A 19,400-nucleotide genomic window follows, 5' to 3' on the forward strand; every position below is an offset into this window, starting at 1 on the left:
GAGGAAAGATAAATTCCTTTCCTGTTGAAGCACTGCCATTTTGTAGTAAGGAATTTAAGGTTTAGGAAAAACAGAAAGAAAAAGAACATCCTTTCATAGCTTTATTAGCTCAGCACTTGGGGGGATGTCTTAAGTTCCAATTCTACTCCAAAAACATCAGATCTCTTCTAGCAAGCAATGATGGACATAAAATTCCAAAAAAACATCCGAAACTCCTGCATGAATGATGTATGCACTAAAATATATCGCCTAGTGAGTTTCCTACCTTGTCACTTTCTAGCCCTCTGAATCCTAACTCTTTGCAGCACAGTAACAGCACTTTGAAAGGACATGTGGAGACTTTTCCCTCTGTGATCTTTTTCACCTCAGTAATCTTGTAACTTGTTGGTTAAGAATGTTTTAAAAGTTGGGAGATAGACTGGAATTCCCTTTCTACAGTTCCCTTTAAGTAATAAAATGAATTCTCTCCTTGAAAAAGTGCTTTTACCACCAGTTCATTACAGAAAAGGGAGGCACTAACACTTTATTCTCTCATGTACAGTTGCAGAAAATAGGAAAAATAACCATTTGGAGAGGATCAGAAGTGAATAGCGGTATCTTCCTGCTGTCCACATTCATGCACAGACACTTTTCTACTTGCTAGTCTCTATATTAATTTTTAATTATAGTCCTAATTCTATCCATACAGTACATGTGAAGGATGAGCACATAACATGGCATTCTTGATTCCACTTGGAGGACAAAACAATTAAAATGTAAATGTCACAGTATCTAGCTTGTTAGTGTAGAAGACCTTTATTAGATCTTGCTCTTAATCTAAACTGCTATATGAATTTACAGTTTTAGAATAACATAAAACAAAACACTTTCTTCAGTTCAGGAACAATTTTTTGGTGAATATTTATTAAGTAATGTATTTCACTAAGTAAATTTTAGATTTAGACAGAGCTGAGAAAAGTCTCGAATATTGTATGTCCTTAATTTCGGTACTTACTACTGGCTATGAAAGCTGACTTGGGAAGACAACTATATCCAGCAACCTTCATGAAAAATGGCTTAGTAAAACGGTCTTTGCACAAGCAACATCAAAGAATTATGAACTTTTACTACAATGTTTACAGTCATATATGCATAATGGTAATCTGTTAAACTCTATGCTAAGAGTTTAAGACTCACTGCATGCTTGCACCAAAGGCTATTAATCTGTACCTAGTTGTTCAACCTGGAGATGCTGAACACTTTGCTGACAACCCTGTGCCTTGTCATGCTGTTAACAAAAAGAATTACCATGTCTTAACTATATTTGCCTGCTGTGCTTTCAACCCTCCAGTCAACTCCTAAGCCTTCCACAAGAACTTCATCGATGATGTCAACCTTTGACAAGTGAGTACTTAATAAATCTGAAGCTCCATTTAACCAGTTGTTGGAAAAGAGAAAAAGGAGACCCACTTCCACACAGACAGAGTGGCAGTGAGATATTCCTTACTCTATCCTGATTTTTTGCACACTGGTCCCTGAGAAACGATTCCAGTGGCTGCCTGTCCTCACTCAGAGCTTTTGCAAAATACAGCCCTGGCACTATGGATCTTCCACGACTGCTTCCTACCCAGTTATGAGTAGGACCTGTGGAGTGGGTCAGAACACTATTAGCCCTACCTCTGACAGGGTGCCGGAAGGGCAGGCAGGGCAGCCACGAAACAGGTTGCCCGGAGAGGTGAGGGAATCTCTGATGCTGGAGGGTTTCACAGCTTAGCTAGGGAAACCTATAACTGACCTGATCTAGTGCTAGCGACAGGCCCACTTCAAATGGGAAGTTGGGTTCGATGATCTCCAGAGATCCATGCCAAAACCCCCGTCATTTCTATGATTCAATGAGTAGCTCCAAAGGCAGCAGATTTACCTGTTTGCTGTTGCTTAATGACAGTACCACATGATTTAACATTCTGCTAATGTTTAGGAAGTTAGAATTGCAGCCATAAAAATTAAAACTCTACAAATATTTAAAAGAAAACTTAAATTTTGATTAAACTACTTATATTCACAAGTCAAAGCTCTTTTTTAAATTAAATATATATTTCTCAAACTCCACTGAAACTGCTGATTCTTCTAGATTAAATCAACCGTCCTTTCAATATCAAGGTGTAAACAAATATGTGCAAATATCCATGACTTTAATTTTGTCCAGAGAAGAGGAAACATGTTTTAAAAATTAATCCTTAAACTTGCTGAAGTGTTATAGTCTATTCCACATATCTCTAGAATTAAAAACCAACCAACCAACCAATCTTTAAAACAAAGGGGTTTCTTGATTGTTTTCACCTTGTATTCTTCCCACTACGGTGAAGCATGTTTTAGTTTTATTAATAAAAGGAGAAAGTCTTTAATGTACACAATTTCTACTCCATTTAAAATTTGTTTAAAGATTGACTTGTTGGTGTTTTTAAGAGGATGCTCTTACAGATAAAAAGTCCAGAGACACTGCTCCAGGAAGACTGTTTCAGCAAAACAAGGGAAATAATGTATTTTATAACTGTTGTCAGAAGAATATATAGAATTAAAAAAACCCTGAGAACACAAGACTTTACTAACATCTTGAATTGTGTCCAAAAAAAATACAATTCAGGAGTTTAAGCACAGATGTGTGCTCACATTAGCTCATCTACTTACATGTTGAACATTTGCATTCTGTACTAGCTGAAGCTTTTTTAATGCCTAAAACCTGACAGAAGTAGACCAAAAAAACAGTATAAAGCAATTTGAAAGGCCTTTATCCTAGTATTTTCACTCACATACCTCTAAACTTGTTAGGAATTGGGACTGTTACCGAAAGTGAAGCTTGCTGGATCTGCTCCTCTTTGTCATTGGACTATGAGATGGAGAACTAATGTTTGTTTCCAGTTTAGTATTCTCCTATACCTTTTATGACCTATAGCTTTTTATTATTTTTCAAGCTTATTTTAAAAATGAATGTATTTTCCAGATCTTTGACATCCTATGTGACGTTCACATCAAATCTATATCACACTGTGCCAGTATATGAAAACACTTTCAAATAATACTACAGTATCATTTGATTACATTTTCCTAAATGCGAAATAGTAAGCCTTGCACACAATTCTGCATGCTGACAGTTTAATGGAACGTACACTGCCAACGCAAAACAATACAGAAAAATTGTGGCACCGAAGCAATACGCTTGGAGGTGAAGCATCACAATTTCCAGAGGCACCAACAGTTACCTTCTGATAATACTTCTGTAAAGCCTGAAGGTAATTTCAGCAACCAGCAAAATCCAGATAAAGTTTTAGCAACTCACACACCTTCCTGACGCGCTTTATCCCCAGCTCTAACTCGCTATGCTTCCTGGACGCGTGAAAGTAATTAACATCACCTCTATACTAGCAGCAAACATACCACAGTGTTTTTCATCATGGCTTTAACAGTGAATCCGTCGGAGACCTGCTGCTGCTTGCCTTTCTTCACGTGCCCCAGTGGCTCCTGCAGCTGCTGGGGGCACCTGTCACCTACAGGCTTTAAGGGGCTTGAGCCCGCTTCCTCCACTACCATCTCCCCACCAGCGGCCTCGACGGACAAGAAGCAAAACACAGACTGGAAAAAACAAACAAACATCAACGCCCCGCCCCCAGTAACTTGGAAAACGCAGTAGGTCTGCCTCTGTCCCCTTCCCGACCAGCGACACCCCCACGCACACCCCTCCCGCGCCTCCCCTGCCCCTGCCAGGCCTGCTCGCCCGCGCCTCGTCCCTCGCTCCCCCCCCGCCCCCTTCTGCCTCCCACCTCGTCCCGCCGCTCCACCACCGCTCCCGCTCCTCCGTCCCCAGCCCGTCACCGTCCCCCGCTCTTCTGATCCCCACCCCGGGGCCTTCCCCACCCCGCCTGCCGGTCGCCCACCCCGCCGGCTCTCGCCCGGCCTCACCCCCGGCGCCCCCGGCCCGGCTCCCTCGGGGGCGGGGCGGGCACTGGCCGCCGCCGGCACGCGTCTCTAAGGCCTCGCGCCCGTCTCTAGGCAACGCGTCAACAGCCCGCCGCCTTGCCGGCGGAGGTCACGTGCGCGGGGGAAGCGCCAGGTTAACCAAGGAGAGCCCCCCACGGCAACACCCCTACCCCCCCCGCCCCGCCCCCCGCCGGCAGCTACACGGAAACCGAGAAGGCGCCGCCCCGACCGAAAAAAATTAACAAAGAGAGTAATTAACGGGGGGGGGGGGGGGGGGGAAGGGGGAAGGCGGTCACGTGAGGAGAGCTGGGAGAGGCGCGGCGGCGAGAACTACATTACCCAGAGGGCCCCGCGCACCGCCCCCAGGCGCATGCGCTCTCCGCCGCCGGCCGCCCCCCCCCCACGCCGCTCGCGCCTGTCGGCCCGCCGTCGCGCGGCGCTCAGGGCTGCAGGGGAGCGCTCGAGCGGCGGGTGCCGCCGGCACGGGGGCGCGCGCGCGCGCCGCCCCCCTTCTTCCCTCCCCTCCCCTCCCCCCCCCCGCCGCTGCCGCCGCCATGATAGGTGAGTGAGCGCGTCGGGGAGGGAACGAGCCCGGATGCGGATCCGCCCTTTCCTGCCCGTCCCTCTGCTGCCGCCACAGGCGCGTCGGCCCCGGGGGGCGGCGTGGGCTGGCTCCGTCCCCCCTCGGTCCCCCTCAGTCCCCGTAGACGCGCCCGCCCGCGCCGCCTCCCCTGCTGCCTCGGACCCCGCTGCGGGTGGTGTCGGGTGCCCGCGGGGACGAGGCGGCGCTGCGCGGTGGCCGCGCTTCCAGGGGGGCCGGGCCGGAGCAGGAGCAGGGGGAGCCGGCCGGGCTGTGGCCTGGCCGCCCGCTCGCCTGCGTTAGCGCGCCTCTGGTTAAAGCGCTTCGTGCCCTTGGCGGGGCCGTGCGGAGGGCTCGCAGGTCAAAGCGCCGAGGGGCCAATTCTCTCCTTCTTTACCCTTCTGGCGGGGGTTGACCCACCGACGGCCTGCTCAGGGCTTGTCGTTGCGCTCATTTTAAAATAACTTTTTATTTCCCCTCAGTATATCGATTGTAAATATTGTTGGGCAAGGTTTGTGTGATTCGTGAGTCTTTTTGGCCTTGCCCGGTGCATATATGCGTTACTGGTCTGGCACGGTGTTTGCTGGCGCTGATGTGAAAAAGAAGCAACTGAGGCCTAATCGTGTTGGGAGTTTGGCCATTTGGTCCTTGAGTTGGCTTCTGTAGCCATGTAATGCTGCTATGATGTGAATCGGTTGTTTCAGCAGTGGGTTTTCTTCTGTTATTTGTCAGATGAATCCATACCTGGGGAGTCCCACAAATTACAGGATCTGTTTTGTAGTCCTTGCCTCTCATTACACATTTCACTTGCTTTCACTTTCTCAATCTTGTGAATTAGTCAAAAGCTATAAAATGTAGTAGATACACTTGTATTTTAACAATTCCCTGCCTTCCTGAGGCTTGCTGTTTCATCTTCAGTGTAGGTGTCAGCTGCTGTCTACATAAGACCTGATCAAGTTGAAAAGCATGCAGTTTGTTGTCAAAATATTTATTGTTTTTAAATTGAACATCTCAAAAGTGTCCAAGAATCCTCTGGGTCTTCTAATTAGACATAATTTTTTCTTAGCAGTATATGAACTCAAGTATTTGGGTAATGTTCTTTTTCTTTCAGCTTTGCAAAAGCTAAGGAGAAAGTTAAAAGCAGTTATTTATATGGTATTTTCAGTCTGTATAAATATTTATGCAAATACTCTCTTCCTTGTTGTGGGACCTTATGTACTGGGTTTTCTTGTCATTTGGACTATTCTTTTTTTCTTACATAGCAGAGAATATTTTAAATTAAAGGCTTGGCTTAAGGAAAGTGCAGAGGGTCAGGTATTCTAATGTCTTTCATCTTGTAATGTTATCTCCTCTGCTGATTTGATGTCTTCCTATAGCATATAAAATACATGTGTTTACAGAACTGCAGTGTGTGTTTGTTTTTGAATGCTTTAGAAAAGTAAGTTGACTGTACATAAGGGACTGCCCATGTGGTTACAGAGTTGATGCCTCTAGACCTCATACTGAAATCTAAATGTTTACTTACTGCACATGAAGGTAATGTTTATATGACTGAGGAATTACAATTTTATTTTTGCTGTGGCAGACAGAAATGTTTGTGAATACTGATTATGAAATGTACATCTCAATTAGTTGCAAATTTATAAACACAGCTTTACATGAGTTGCGACTTTAAATGATTTAAGCAGCAACCTGTTATTTCAGTGGGGGGAAAAAAAAGTGACAACCACCCCAACCCCCCCAAAAATACAAGAATTGTCTTCAAAGTGCATGATGTAGAGACCTAGTCCAATTTCCTACTTTCTGAAAAGTCTCCTCTAAACACTTATGAGCTAGGAATACCATGGCGAAACTGGGGGCAGGAGGGGAAGGGTGAAATAATTTGTGTAATCTGTGCCCAATTTTTTGACCTGAGTATTTAAAAAATTATCCTATGAAGCACATGGTATATTTTCCGAAATGTTTTACAGTTTCATATCTCTGGAAATTCTTTATGTCCTCGTGAGTTCTTGTGGTAAAGAATTCTACAATATAGTTGTGCAACATGTGATGATTAATTCCTTTAATTGATTTTTATTTTCCTATCTCTTACTTTCTTTTTATGTCCCTTTGTTCTTGTGCTGTGAAATAGGGAGAACAAACCCAATTAACATGTTAGTTTTACTATTTTTTTCTTTCTTATTCTTCTCTCTCTGTTTTTATTCTTTGTTATCCAGAGAAATAGGTGAACCCTTTGACTGCAACTTCCTCTAAGTGTTTGACAATGCTCAGGGTTCTTCTTTGAACGTTTTATTTCTTTTCCCCCATGAAATTTTTTAAGATTTTTTTGCTGAGGGAAGTTTTGATGGGTGGTTTGTTTTTTTTTTTTTCCCCCATAGCAACTATTGTTCCAGAAGAGGTTAGACAATTGACCTATATAACTGGCTTTTAATAGTCTTCGTATGATTTTCCATCTTGCTTGTTATTACATTCTCCTGCCTTGTTAGTTTTTGTTGACTGAACAGAGTTTTGTGGAGAAAGATTTGCTCATAAATGAATTTGAGTGCTAACATATTACCTGGGGGAAAAAAAAAAAATTAGTATTTGCTTATTTTCAGTAAGAGGTTATTCCTTGAGGGAGGCCTTCAAAATATGTAACTGTATTTATTTTCATCTGTGTGACATCCTCATTTAGAATATCATAACAGCAAATTAATTATGTAACACTGTTATATTTGTGTAGAAATTCTGTGGCCAAATTTATCTGGCAACTCCATGGCAGCTGACATGTGCATGGTATTGCACATTCATGAATTGCATATTCATGAATGGTTCTGGAATTTTAATTCTTGGGTATATCTTTACAAGTATTTATCAAGGTAAATGGTAAAGGTGGCTCTTGCTTTTATAAATGCTCTTGGAAGATTTTTCTATAACATGCTTCACTTTTAAGTGAAGTTGCCACAATGATTCCTCAGCAGTCCTTTTGCTTATGCACATGTTGCTTTTTTTAAAGTTACAATTTATAGAATCATAGAGTCCTTCAGGTTGGAAAAGACCTTTAAGGTCATGCAGTCCAACCATTAACCTAACACTACCAAGTCTGCCACTAAACCAATTAAAGGTAGAATAATAATTTCTTGTGGCTTGGTGGCTGGATTATTTTTTAATGAAAGTAAAAACTAGGGATCCTTAAGGTTGGAAAGGATCTCTTAAGATCATCAGTCCAACCATCAACCCAACACCACCATGTCCACTAAACCATGTCCCAAAGTGCCACCTCTACATGTTTTTTGAACACCTCCAGGTATGGTGACTCCACCACCTCTCTGGGCAGCCTGTTCCAATGCTTGACCGCTTTCCGTGAAGAAATTTTTCCTAATATCCAGTCTAAACCTCCCCTGATGCAGCTTGAGGCCATTTCTTCTCATCTCATCACTTGTTACTTGGGAGAAGAGACTAGAGCCCACCCAACTACAACCTCCTTTCAGGTAGTTATAGAAAGTGATAAGGTCTCCCCTAAGCCTCCTCTTCTCCAGACTATTTATACTACTTGCTGATGGGCGGTTCAGTTAAGGACTTCAGGAAACTTCTCTATAGAAATTTATTTAATTTTATTTTAATAATGAAAAATATTTAATTATATAAATGAAGAAGTGTTTAAGTTAGTGTTTTTCATTTTGACTAGAGGATGCTATATGTATATATTCTGACCAATGCAAGATAGGAATCCTTCAATAAATTATCATTGGGGAGCCAAATTCATGCTGCTTTCCATATTTGTAACAGTGATACAAGTTAAATGAGCTGAATATCCACTGCTCGAAGGACCTGTGTCGTACTTCGTTGTCTTCTGTCAGACAGTCTTCAAAGGACTTTACTGTAGATAAAAGCATTTCTGTGGACAACTTATATGCTACTATTTACCTTAAGCTTACGAGACTTCATGTCATATTTCCAGATTTGTGTGTCTTTTTTTTTTGTCACTTCCTGTCTCCCAGTTTTTTCTCCATTCATGCTTTCTTAGTGGCTGCTTTGTGCTTCAGTGGAAGTATCTACCTGTTGCAGCTAGTTCAAAGCTTTTCAGCAGTGTAGGTAGTGAAATTTAGGAAGCATGAGTTTAATGGTAAATTGTGTCCAATGGAGAGGAAGGGGATCAGCCTAGAGGCCTGGGGAGCGCTAGCTGGAGTTGCCACCACCTGCTCTCTCTGTCTCTCTTGTAATGCCGGGCTCAGTAGGTACCTTGAGAGCACATTTTCAGGGTTTGTGGCTGATGTGGGAGTTGGGTCGTCTGGTGACTCCTTGCAGTGACTTTCTCCCTGACCAACAATACTGTTGCCTGGACGCAAATAAAGCGGTGATTGAGATCAACCTTACTAGGGCTGTTTTGCAGCCTCCAGCAGTTGGGTGCTCTAAATAACACTAACTGTGGTGATGCCTAGAGCTTAGTCTGTCATGTGGTCAAGAACCAAGCAAAAATCTTGGATGAAATCTTAACTAAACCTGAAGTTTTGGCAGAAAATAATATTTGATTACTTATTGTAAATTCTGTCCTAATAGTAGCTCCAAGGTGCCTGTGCCAGAATTGATAAGGTATGAATACTTGCACGCTTTTGCGTTATGTTTCAATTGTTTTAACGTACCTTTTTGGACTATACTGACATGCATGTAAGTCCTCAAACGGCTTAACTGTATCATATTTTTGGCTTAATGTACAGAGAGTAGCCCCAGGCAGAGTATGCTTAGATTTTCAGATAGCAGCAGACATTCACTGGAGTTGCGCATAGAGAACACAAGTTTTAAGTAGCACTGCCTTTACAGTAGGGTAAAAGACCTATGTTTAGATCATGAGTTGAAGGTTAAGACTTGTGGTATTAATATGATGCTTTAAATCTGGCATTTAGATTTGGCAAACGTTCTCTTGGGAAAAGACCAATCATTTGCTCAGGCATTTGTCCAGAATTTTTCACAAATTTGTTTCACAGATTCTTAAAACATTTTTATCTATTTCGGTATTTGAAAGATAACATTTTCTTAGTGTTTTTAATACAGGTGACATTGGTAAAATACCAGATTGCATTTTTCTATCTTGGTCAGAGCAGAAAAAATGTTTATACTGAAGATCTCAACATTAGGTCGTCTTTTTTTTTTTTTTTTTTAATAAATACAGGCTTATCTGTATGACAATGTTATACAATTTTAATCTGATTTTTCTTTTTTTTTTTTTTTTTTTTAAAAAACTGGCTGAACTGTGTAAGGTCTGACAGATAAATTCAGTAGAACGTCCATGTGGGTGCATTGTACTGTGAGTGTTACCGCTGGTGTTGTAGTTCTGCTGCTTCACAAGGAGCTGTTGGTAGTGCTCCGTGGAAATGTTGGAGAGCTTTCATGAGGATGCAGAAAGAATATAGAAAAGGGCTTGAAGTATCTATGAAATGTATTCTGCAATGAGTTTGCAGCTAGCTTACATACGACTTCTTCATTTTATTTTAGAATGGTTATTGATGATAATTTTAAGGGCAGTTGTTTTCTAATGGTGAAAGGGGAGATAGAAATCAATGTTAACTTATGATATAGTCATGAAGTAAAAGACATGAGGAAATTGTGAGAGGGTTATATATAAATATGTGTTTAGAAACAGTGTGGTTGTTCTTGTAAGCCAGGAACTAATGGAATTGATAACATGTTTTGCAATGAAGATTTTATGCATGAAATACCTTTTGGTTGACTTACATAATTAGCTCTTCGCTGATTAATTTTCAATATAGATTTTAAATTAGCAATTACAGAAAACTATTAGAGGTAATTTACGTTGGAAAGAAAAAATATAGGTAATACCAAGCAGACCACGAGCCCTATTGTTATAGTTGTGGATTTTATTTATTATTTATGTGCTTTAAAGGATTAAATAAAGGTGGTCACCTAAATATGAGGATGTAATCAAGCTGAGGGCTTCTTATTTTTAAGTAAGCACTGAAAGACATCAGTTGACCTCCCAGCATCTCCAATTTCCTGTTTGCACTTCTTCCATATTGGTATCAGCATCAGGAAGACAGATTGGTCAGAAGGCATAATACACTGGTGTTATTTTGAAGATGATACAAGATAATCTTTCTGGGTTGACAAGAACGGGACAAAAACTTCCCAGAGGCTTGTGTACCGACGTTGATTTGATAAGAAATGGTTTTCAGCAGCAAAAAATTTACAGCTTCATAATTTGATGTAGCATTGCTAATTTCTGTCCTGTGATAAAGAAGTTTAAGATCGTAACAGGGAATGTGTCTTCAAGTGCTAGTTGTAGACTTATCAGGAACAGCAAGTAACCCTTTTTGGGGCTGTTTAGAGGCATATAGCTTTTATGTTGGTACCTTGTCACAATAATGTTGCCATCATAAAAATTAACCAAATCTACTGTTTCACTGTTTGTTATGTCAAGCAAGTACTAGTGAAATCAGTAAATACTTGTGTTAAAATCTGGAAGAATAGGCAAGGCTAACATGGTCTAATGTTATTTGATATTTTATATTATTCTTACCATAGGAAGCTAGCAGTTCTGTAACTTTAATAGTTTTCCAGTTTTTTTTTTTTTTTTTTTTTTTAGATGACAGGATTAAGTAGGCTTCTTAAAGGTTTAATTAAAAGGCAAAATAAATCCAATGGAAATTCAGTGCATAGTTGATTCCCTAACTTCTTTTCCCCATAAAAACCCCAACAATTTTTAAATTAGACTATGGAAATATATTTTCAAACAAGGAAGAAACCCCATTTCTCAGCAAAGTACACTGTTGATAACCAGCTCCTTCAGAAGCTTCTATTTTATGTTAGAGAAAAAAAAAAAAAAAACCCAAGAATTTGCAGATTCAAAGTGTGAATATCTGTTTCATAAGGAATTGTTCCAGGCATTTAAACATTTTACTTGTAGCATCACAGTACCTGAGAGTTTTATAAATACAGAACAAAAAAAACACCATACCTATGCTAAATACTGTAGGTATAACACAGGAGACGGATGAAGGTTAATATGTACACTCAGAACACAGGTTAGTATGAGGCTTTGTTGTCATAAAAATTATGCTATAGCAGTGCTGTCTTTAGGTATTGCTGCTTCTCTTGCTGTACACTGCTCATTCCTGCCCTTACACCAGCAAATCAATCTTTTCAGTTGCAGCAGAGCAACCATCTGTTCAGGCACACTGTGATGTCAAAAAATAATCCAGAAGAAATAGTTGCTTTTTAATCTGGGTCAATTCCCTGAGTTGGTTCACAGTATGGTGACATGAAAGTTATGTGGGTGTAACTAAAGGGACATCCCTTAATGCTGTTTTATTGCTTGACCCTTTAAATTGCCGAGTCACATACAAATGGTGGTGTTGTGTAGTGCAGCTCATTGCCACCTAAAGGAGACCATTTTTGTTCCCTCCCTTCCCCCTTACTGCCCAACCATGTGCTCCTTGAGCTGACATGGATATTCATTTGACTCCAGAGTGAGCTAGTTAAGTGACCTGGGTTGTCAAAGCTCCCACTTATTAGGGGTGTGGGAGTTTTTTGTTTTGGTTTTTTTTTTGGGTTTTTTTTTTTTTCATTTAGTATATTTATCCTATATCTGTTTACTGTTTGGATCAGCTGAGAACCAGTGCTGGTGCAAGGGAAGTGACAACCCACAATTGAATCGGCTGAGCTATTTCTTGGTCAACAACATTAGCAAAAATGTTACCGTCCTGTTACTGAGTTTTCAATACATGTTGCAGAAAAAAAAAGATTAAAAATGAATTTGAAGGAAGATATTTGAGCGGCTTCATGGAACTTTTCAGGAAATATCTCTCAAAGAATAAAAAACATGGGAAAAGGCCCCAAACTGTTTTAAAAATGTAGAGGATGGGCTCTAGATAGTTAACATTGGCAGGTCAGCATTTCTGTAGTGAATGAGAAATGAAGGTGGTAGTAGAGACAGGTTGCAAAGGGCTTTGGCAGTGAAATATGATTCATACAACAGTAACCAAGTTAAGGGAGAATGGGAGCCTGGGTGAAAGTTTTAGCTATCTGGATGAACGATCACTCCTCTGTGTTGTACTCTTTTTCAGTGTATTGGTAATCTTTACTTTCTGCATGAATATTTCTATTTATCATTGTTATGAAAATAGCCTTGAGGAAGCAAAATGAGAATAAACCCTTTCAGAATTTCCCTGAATGAATTCAGACTAGAAAAATAATGATGCCAGCTAGCAACCAAAGGGGAAGTTTTTTGAGAATTATCTGTTTAGATACGTGGATGATCTTATGCTGTGATTTTGGGTTTGTTTCTTTTGTTGTTGTCATCTTGGTGTTCTATTTCAGTTTATGTAATGCTATGTGTAGTTCCACTACAATATGTACTTTTCACTGGGATAATAGTTTGAGTTGTAGGTCACTATTACGCTTACTTTATGAACATGTGGAATAAACCTTCTGATGGTTATTTTGATTCAACAAAACCTATATCTCAGTATTCTGAAAACTACTCACATTTCATCTGCATGACCTGTTTTACTGGGGTTGTTCTGAGCCTTTTTTCTTCTTCTAGGATAACTTTATTGTACTGTATGTACAGAACTGCATTGTGAAACTTGTTTCACTGGATGTATATTTTATTGATTATTTTCCTACAAAATGCTTTGTTATGACTTTATCAGCAAGTTTTTAGAAAGCTAGTATCATATGAAATAGGTTATCTTCAAAAGACATCTCGTTTCCGTTGGATATGCATGAGCATTCTGGGTCTCTTTGTTCCCTTGAAGAGGGATGTGACGACTTTTTGCTTTTTGAAAGAAAAGTAGCAAGGGGGAAGGAAAGTGCGTTTCAGTTTTGGTTGGTTGGTTGGTTTGTTTTTTAAATGGCTACAAAATAACAGTATTGTAATGTCAAGACACATTAGAGACAGTGACTAAGGGTGTTCTGATGCAGTTTTCTGGGCCTTGCAGACAGAATACCTATCTGGCAGTTTCTTAAAATTATTTCCTATTGCCAAAATCCCCATCCTTTTCTGTATTATCTGGTGCTTAGTGGTATATTTGTAAATAGAATGGTGAGTGGATGTATATGTGTGCATGTTAATTTAAGATCTGATTCTCTATTATGCTAAATTCTTGTTGTGATAGGGTTGTGTAAATGACTTCTGATCTAGCTGAATCAGTCATGAAAAGGTTTTGCTACTATTTCTTTTTCCCTTGCTCCTTCCTCCCATTCTCTGCCATCTGTGCATCCTGCCTCATTCCTCTCACTGACCATACTACTAATTGACTGTTGAGCTAATTCAACTTGCTTTTGTAGCAAAAAACCTGTCCATTTTTGCTGGATATCATCCTCAGAGAAGGGCCCAGTGAACCCCAAAGTCGGCTTAAGATAACTGGAAAATGCAGGAGGACATAGCAAAAATGGGACTAAATAAGTTTAGCAGGGTGCTTTTTCATCTGTTTAGTCCTTCTTGTGTTTAATCCTTCTTGCACATCTTCACCCTCAGTTGTTGCAGAGTATGCTCAGCTCCTGCTGACTTTGGGAACGTATCCAGAGCTGACAAAGGATTTCATAGTCCTTTGGACAAAAGGCATTATAAAGGAGAAGATTATATTTAAGTTCCTATCTTCTTTTTCTGAGTGACAAAGAAAGATAAACTGAAAACAACTTTTGTAGCAGGAAAGATAAATTCTTGCATTTGTAATGTGTAAATATAGTGTCTGTTCCCAAAACATTTGGTCCAGCCTATCTGTGAGAAGAGAATAAAATCTGGAATTTCAAATTCCACTTATTCACAGAAACAATTAGGAAAAGGCCTATGTTAACAAAATATGGAAATTTTAAAAATATTTTGGAACGCATAACAGCAAATGCTACTGCTTAAGAGTCCCTGCCAAAGTAATGTATATGTCTTTTGTAGATAGATTGAAAGCCGAAGATATTACTGGATTCTGTTTTGATAACATTGCCTCAAGAGGTAGAGTAGCTTTCTTAAGGGGGAACACATATCCCTATTTACTGAAATAAATTAATTGCACTGGCATACACTGTATCATGGAGCTGTCAGTTGGGTAAGTGGTCAGGCCACAGAAGCAAACAATGCTGAGAATGGTGCAGGTTTTTCAAGTTCCTGCATTTAGTAGAAGCCCGGGGGAGAGTAAAACCCATTGTGGAAACTTTGTTACTTTGCCAAACAGGTTTATGTAAGAGATACAATTCATTCTTTTCAACCAATTTTATTATTTAATGATTTTTTTTTGTGATGCACTGTATATAACTATTGTTGGACTGAAAATCAACTTCTAACACAGAATGTAGCCAGCGATGTATGAAGTTTTCCATTAAAAGAAGGAAAAATGGAAATGTTGGGAATGTGCAGCTATATACCCAGAATTCACAGATTGCCACTACAAAGGTTGGAGACAATTAGCAGGCAAGCTTTAATTATATAATTGTCAATTATTTCACAATACCTTCTGAACTACAATGTGTGGCATCTTGCAAATGTTTGAGTTTTATGAGGACTTACTTCATAATCATTAAGTAACTAAATTTTAGTATGGTAAATTATGTTCTTTATATTTTAGCAATTTTTCAGTTTCCAAATGTTGAACGTTAGGCCTCTCCCAGTCCCTTTGTATTTTGATCAGTGCAAAAAGAGTGTAAAGATGGATGACCTTACAAAATAAGGATAAAAATCCATCAGATTTATCTGATGTAGAAAAGTTCATCAGTGCCCTCTTGTCTGTTTTATTCCTGCAGCTGGACAAGATGGAGAAAGAATTAGTTAATTACAGCGCACTTTTTGAGGCAGACTGAAGTCCGCCTGATTGTACTAAACCAGCTTTTAAGCAGGAACTCTTATGTTGCATCACTCTTCTCCATAAGCGTGTTAATGTCTATGTTAGTATGGTTAATGATTGTCCCAGGAAAAATTGTAGCACCAAAGTTGCTCTTTGAGGCATATGAAAATAACTGAGAGAGATTTGCCATGTTATTACAAAATCTCTGTTAAAATGAGAAGACATGAGAGGAATCATTTAAGTTCTTCAGCCATTAGTCAAATATTAAATCTGAGTTCAGCGATCTTAAGGGTAGAAATTAATGAACATTTAATCTGTAAGACTGGCTTTTATTTCATGCCCTTGAGAAATTTGTACAGTGGTAGCTGGTATTTGTGCTGGTAAATATGCATCTCTTCTTCAGAAGGCAGTCTGATTAATGAATTCTCATTAATTCAGCCAAAAGATTTCAGCAAATAAGTTGTCACAATTATGATGCATTAAGTACATGGTAGCTTTATGTAGGACATCTCAGTGATGTCTTTTTTACAGTGGCTACATGCCTATCATGGGTAAGCCACAAAATCTTCAGCAATTCCTTCTAAATATATCACAATGCCTTCCAGAAGAAGTGGCATTGTAAATTATATGCTTCAGAGAAATTAACCGCGTTAACTGTTTTCCTGCTTTGTTATCTCTAAGCAGTTAGAGTAAATTTTTACAGCAAAAGCTCTGTTTTGGACTTTGGAACCATTTGAGGCTCTCTGCAGAAATTAATACCTCTATTCATGCTAACAAACTCAATGGAGGAAAATTTTTAAACGCTGGCTCTAAAACTGTTCTAAAGCTTTCATCCCCTCTGATGATGTCTGAAATTGTGATACTGTATGCCATTATTTTCTTCCCATTTGTCTTTGGAGGGGGGGAAACAATGACGATGACACACACACATCAAAAAAGAGTGCTGGGCAACTGCCCATTAAACATCTCCAAAATAAATTGCCTGGATCCTGCATACAGTTTTTAATCCACACCTTTCAGCTTTATTCCAGTTATGATTGTTAAGGAAGACTGATGATTTTCTATACTTAGCTGGTTTGAGCTAAGTTGAAATGATGAAAGGAAAGTGGTTATCAAATGAACGTTCTCAGTGAGTGCCTTGCCATTGATGTCTTCCTTTTTTAACCCTGATTTTGGAAATCTGACCAATGGGATTGTGTGTTTGTTTACTGTATATGTCAGAAGTTCTTTTGTTGTGTATTATTTGTCCCTATAGCACAGATCTTTTCATAAGAAAACAACAAAAATATTTTTACTTGCTTTGTTGTATTACATGCTTTTGGAAATTGTTTTGACATTCTCTTGTGATTTGAGGTCACAGTTTGTCTTTGCCTCCAAGCTCTAAGCCTAAACCCTTCTACTGAGAGTGTATGCAATCCTGACCTGAGTATATGAAAGAAAAGCATTTAGAAGTTGATTTGATTTATTGTTTAAGAGCTTCAGAAACTGGTAAAGATGAATGAAGCTACTAATTGAGGAAGGAGCTTCTCATTCCATGGCAGTTTGAAGGACAGCAAGGTTATATTAATGTGTGGGAAACGAAAGCACAGGTTTTAGAGAGCAGTTGCCATCAAAACATGTTGGTTGTGCTGTGTCGTTTGTGAAGGTGGTATGAACAATACGTTTGTTATCACAAGAGTCAGACATCCTCATTCACTTTAGTTTATCTTTGAAAACTTATCCATGTCATTACAAACATTTGAGGTTTTTTTGGTATACTATATAAAGCACTGGGCTTACATACTAAGCTTGCTTATGATGACATGCATGAGCACTGAAGCAAATGAATTTATATTTGTAAATTGCTTGTGATATATAAAAACCGCAAACAAATAAAAAAGGCAAACTTGTCTTTCCAGAAACAAGATAGGCTTGGTTTTGTTCATCACTGTTGTGATGACCAATGTGTTTTGTTAAAAGTGTAAAGCTTTTCTGCATGATGACATAGATCCACTACTTCCTTTTCTTTGTTTTTCCAGTATTTTCCTGTTGCTCGTGCTGCTCTTTTCTATAACTTTTGTTTAGCATTTCCAAATGTTTTGCTCAGCGGTGAATTTCCCCTCTTAGTTCATGGATTCATTTTTTTTTTCTAGTAATTTTAGAAAATAGAACTGGCTTGTGTCGGATCCAATATATCAGATTTAATAACTTTCAGTGTATGGAGCTAAGGATATCTAGTTAACTTCAAAAGAGTATGAATCACAAGCAGCTGAAATATCTGGGCTTTTCAAGAGTATTGCATGAGCTATTTCTCTAAGACACCCTTTACATCAGTGGAAGCATTAGCACTCACTGAATTTTTCCTTTCAAAATTCAGGGAACAGCGTTTAGCTGCTTTCTGTCTTAGTAATTTTCTGTGTGTTTTTTTCCTTTTTCAAATATGCCAATCCTGTAAGTTTCTGGTAATGTGTTTGGAGGTCATAGAAAAAGTATTTTCCATTTTCTTAGTGGTGTTAAATAAAGGGATTGTGGATGATGGAAATGAAAGTGTTTCATATTGGACATCGTATTACATCTCTGGCATATGGTTCTCCTTTCAATTTTAATTTTTTTTGATGAGCTGAAATATTTTTGGTACACTTAATGTTTGCATTTCTTCCCTTTTCTGATACGGTGTCCTCTGTGGAATACTCTCAGTGGAAACATATGTTCAGAACTTCAAAGTAATTACACTATTACTAAAAGCTTCATAATCAGATTACTGAAACTAAATGTTGAAAAAATTTGATTTTCCTTTATCCAATCATATCAGTTTCATTCCAGTCTGCTCTCTGGCTGATTGAAGAAAAATGGCAGGACAGAGTCAAAGGCTGTTTAGAATGTCTAAGTCTGGTATAGACTAGTTTCTGAAAAAGAAGAAGGAGCTTAGAGCAGTTTTTAGTCTGAGAGCGCAAGATTAAAAAAAAAAATCATCTCTATATTGCCCATTTTAATGGTAAATTTTTGGTTGTAGGTACCTCTACTTTGCAAACTGGATGGGGATAACTGAAGCACAAGCTTGTCTCTGTACGATAATTGACCCTCTTTCTCAGAAATAATAGGTTCAGTATACATCTAAGCTGCTTTGTTTACAACTTATTGTCCTTATTACATTTTTTTCTTCCTCTAAGAATAAATTTGTTGTTGTGGTCAAATGGTTGTAGCCTATGTTGAAAAAGCTGTTTATTGCTAGGAACAGTTTTCAGGGTCTACAGGCTAAGATATTGGTTGAAAAATAAAATAAAAAAGGGAAAACAAACCTTTCATTTTGCTCTAGCACAGTTAGGGCACAAAATTTCAAAAATTCTTACTCAGATTTACAAGAAGATGTCAAGAACAGGAACTACACCTAATCTCCTTTCTTTGGTTTTTTTTGTAGCTCATCTGGAAAATACGGGGTCTTCTAAGAACATGAGACATTGTCTTAATGATCTTGAACAAAAAAGCTGTGTCTGCTATGGTCTTACCAGGCCCTGGGTTTAGCAGTCTGTCGACATGCTACGTATTTTTTCTTCAAGCTCTACGAAGCTACAGGCTGACCTTTGAGTCAAGTATTTTGACTTACTTTAAATAATTTTAAGGTATTTTATTGATACGAACTCTGCTATTGTATGAGATCTAGCTTTAGCCTGGTGGGTGCTTTATGTAAGCACATGGAGTTCTGAGGCACATAAATTCTAAAATTGGTTAATAATTAATGTTTTGAATTTTTAAATTTTCTGGTTTTTTTTCTTGGTCTACTTGTCATTCTACTTGTCCTCATTGTACACAATAAAATAGCAGATCAAGTTGAAAAGTTTATTTTACAGTACTTTTAACAATTTCCATTAGAGTTATCTTGTTGGAAGTAAATATCCCATCTGGCTTACTCTTTAACACAGCAAAACTCCTTAGTGAGCTGTGTGGCAGAGCCTGGCTGAATTCCATACAATGAGGCTCTTGGCCCAAAGCAAGATGAGCACAATCTGTTTCCCATATCTCTAATAAAGGAAGAGCTTCTTCATTTGCTTCTTTGTTGCATTGTGTTTACATTTTATGCCTTCCTTTCTTAGAATAGCTGCTTTCCTGCTGTTCTC

General features: G+C 39.1%; 1 protein-coding gene across 1 annotated transcript in view; it reads right to left on the minus strand.

Moving 5' to 3' along the window:
• Positions 1–3,603, minus strand: part of PACRG (parkin coregulated) — a 255,319-nt gene extending 251,716 nt beyond the window's left edge. Inside the window, exon 1 of the mRNA XM_075708150.1 lies at positions 3,415–3,603. Within this exon, the coding sequence (XP_075564265.1) occupies positions 3,415–3,567 (153 nt within the window). The 5' untranslated portion in view covers positions 3,568–3,603. The remainder of the gene's footprint in view (positions 1–3,414) is intronic.
• Between the last annotated feature and the right edge of the window lie 15,797 nt (positions 3,604–19,400).

The sequence above is a fragment of the Pelecanus crispus genome, chromosome 3 (assembly GCF_030463565.1).
Source record: "Pelecanus crispus isolate bPelCri1 chromosome 3, bPelCri1.pri, whole genome shotgun sequence".
Lineage (NCBI taxonomy): Eukaryota > Metazoa > Chordata > Aves > Pelecaniformes > Pelecanidae > Pelecanus > Pelecanus crispus.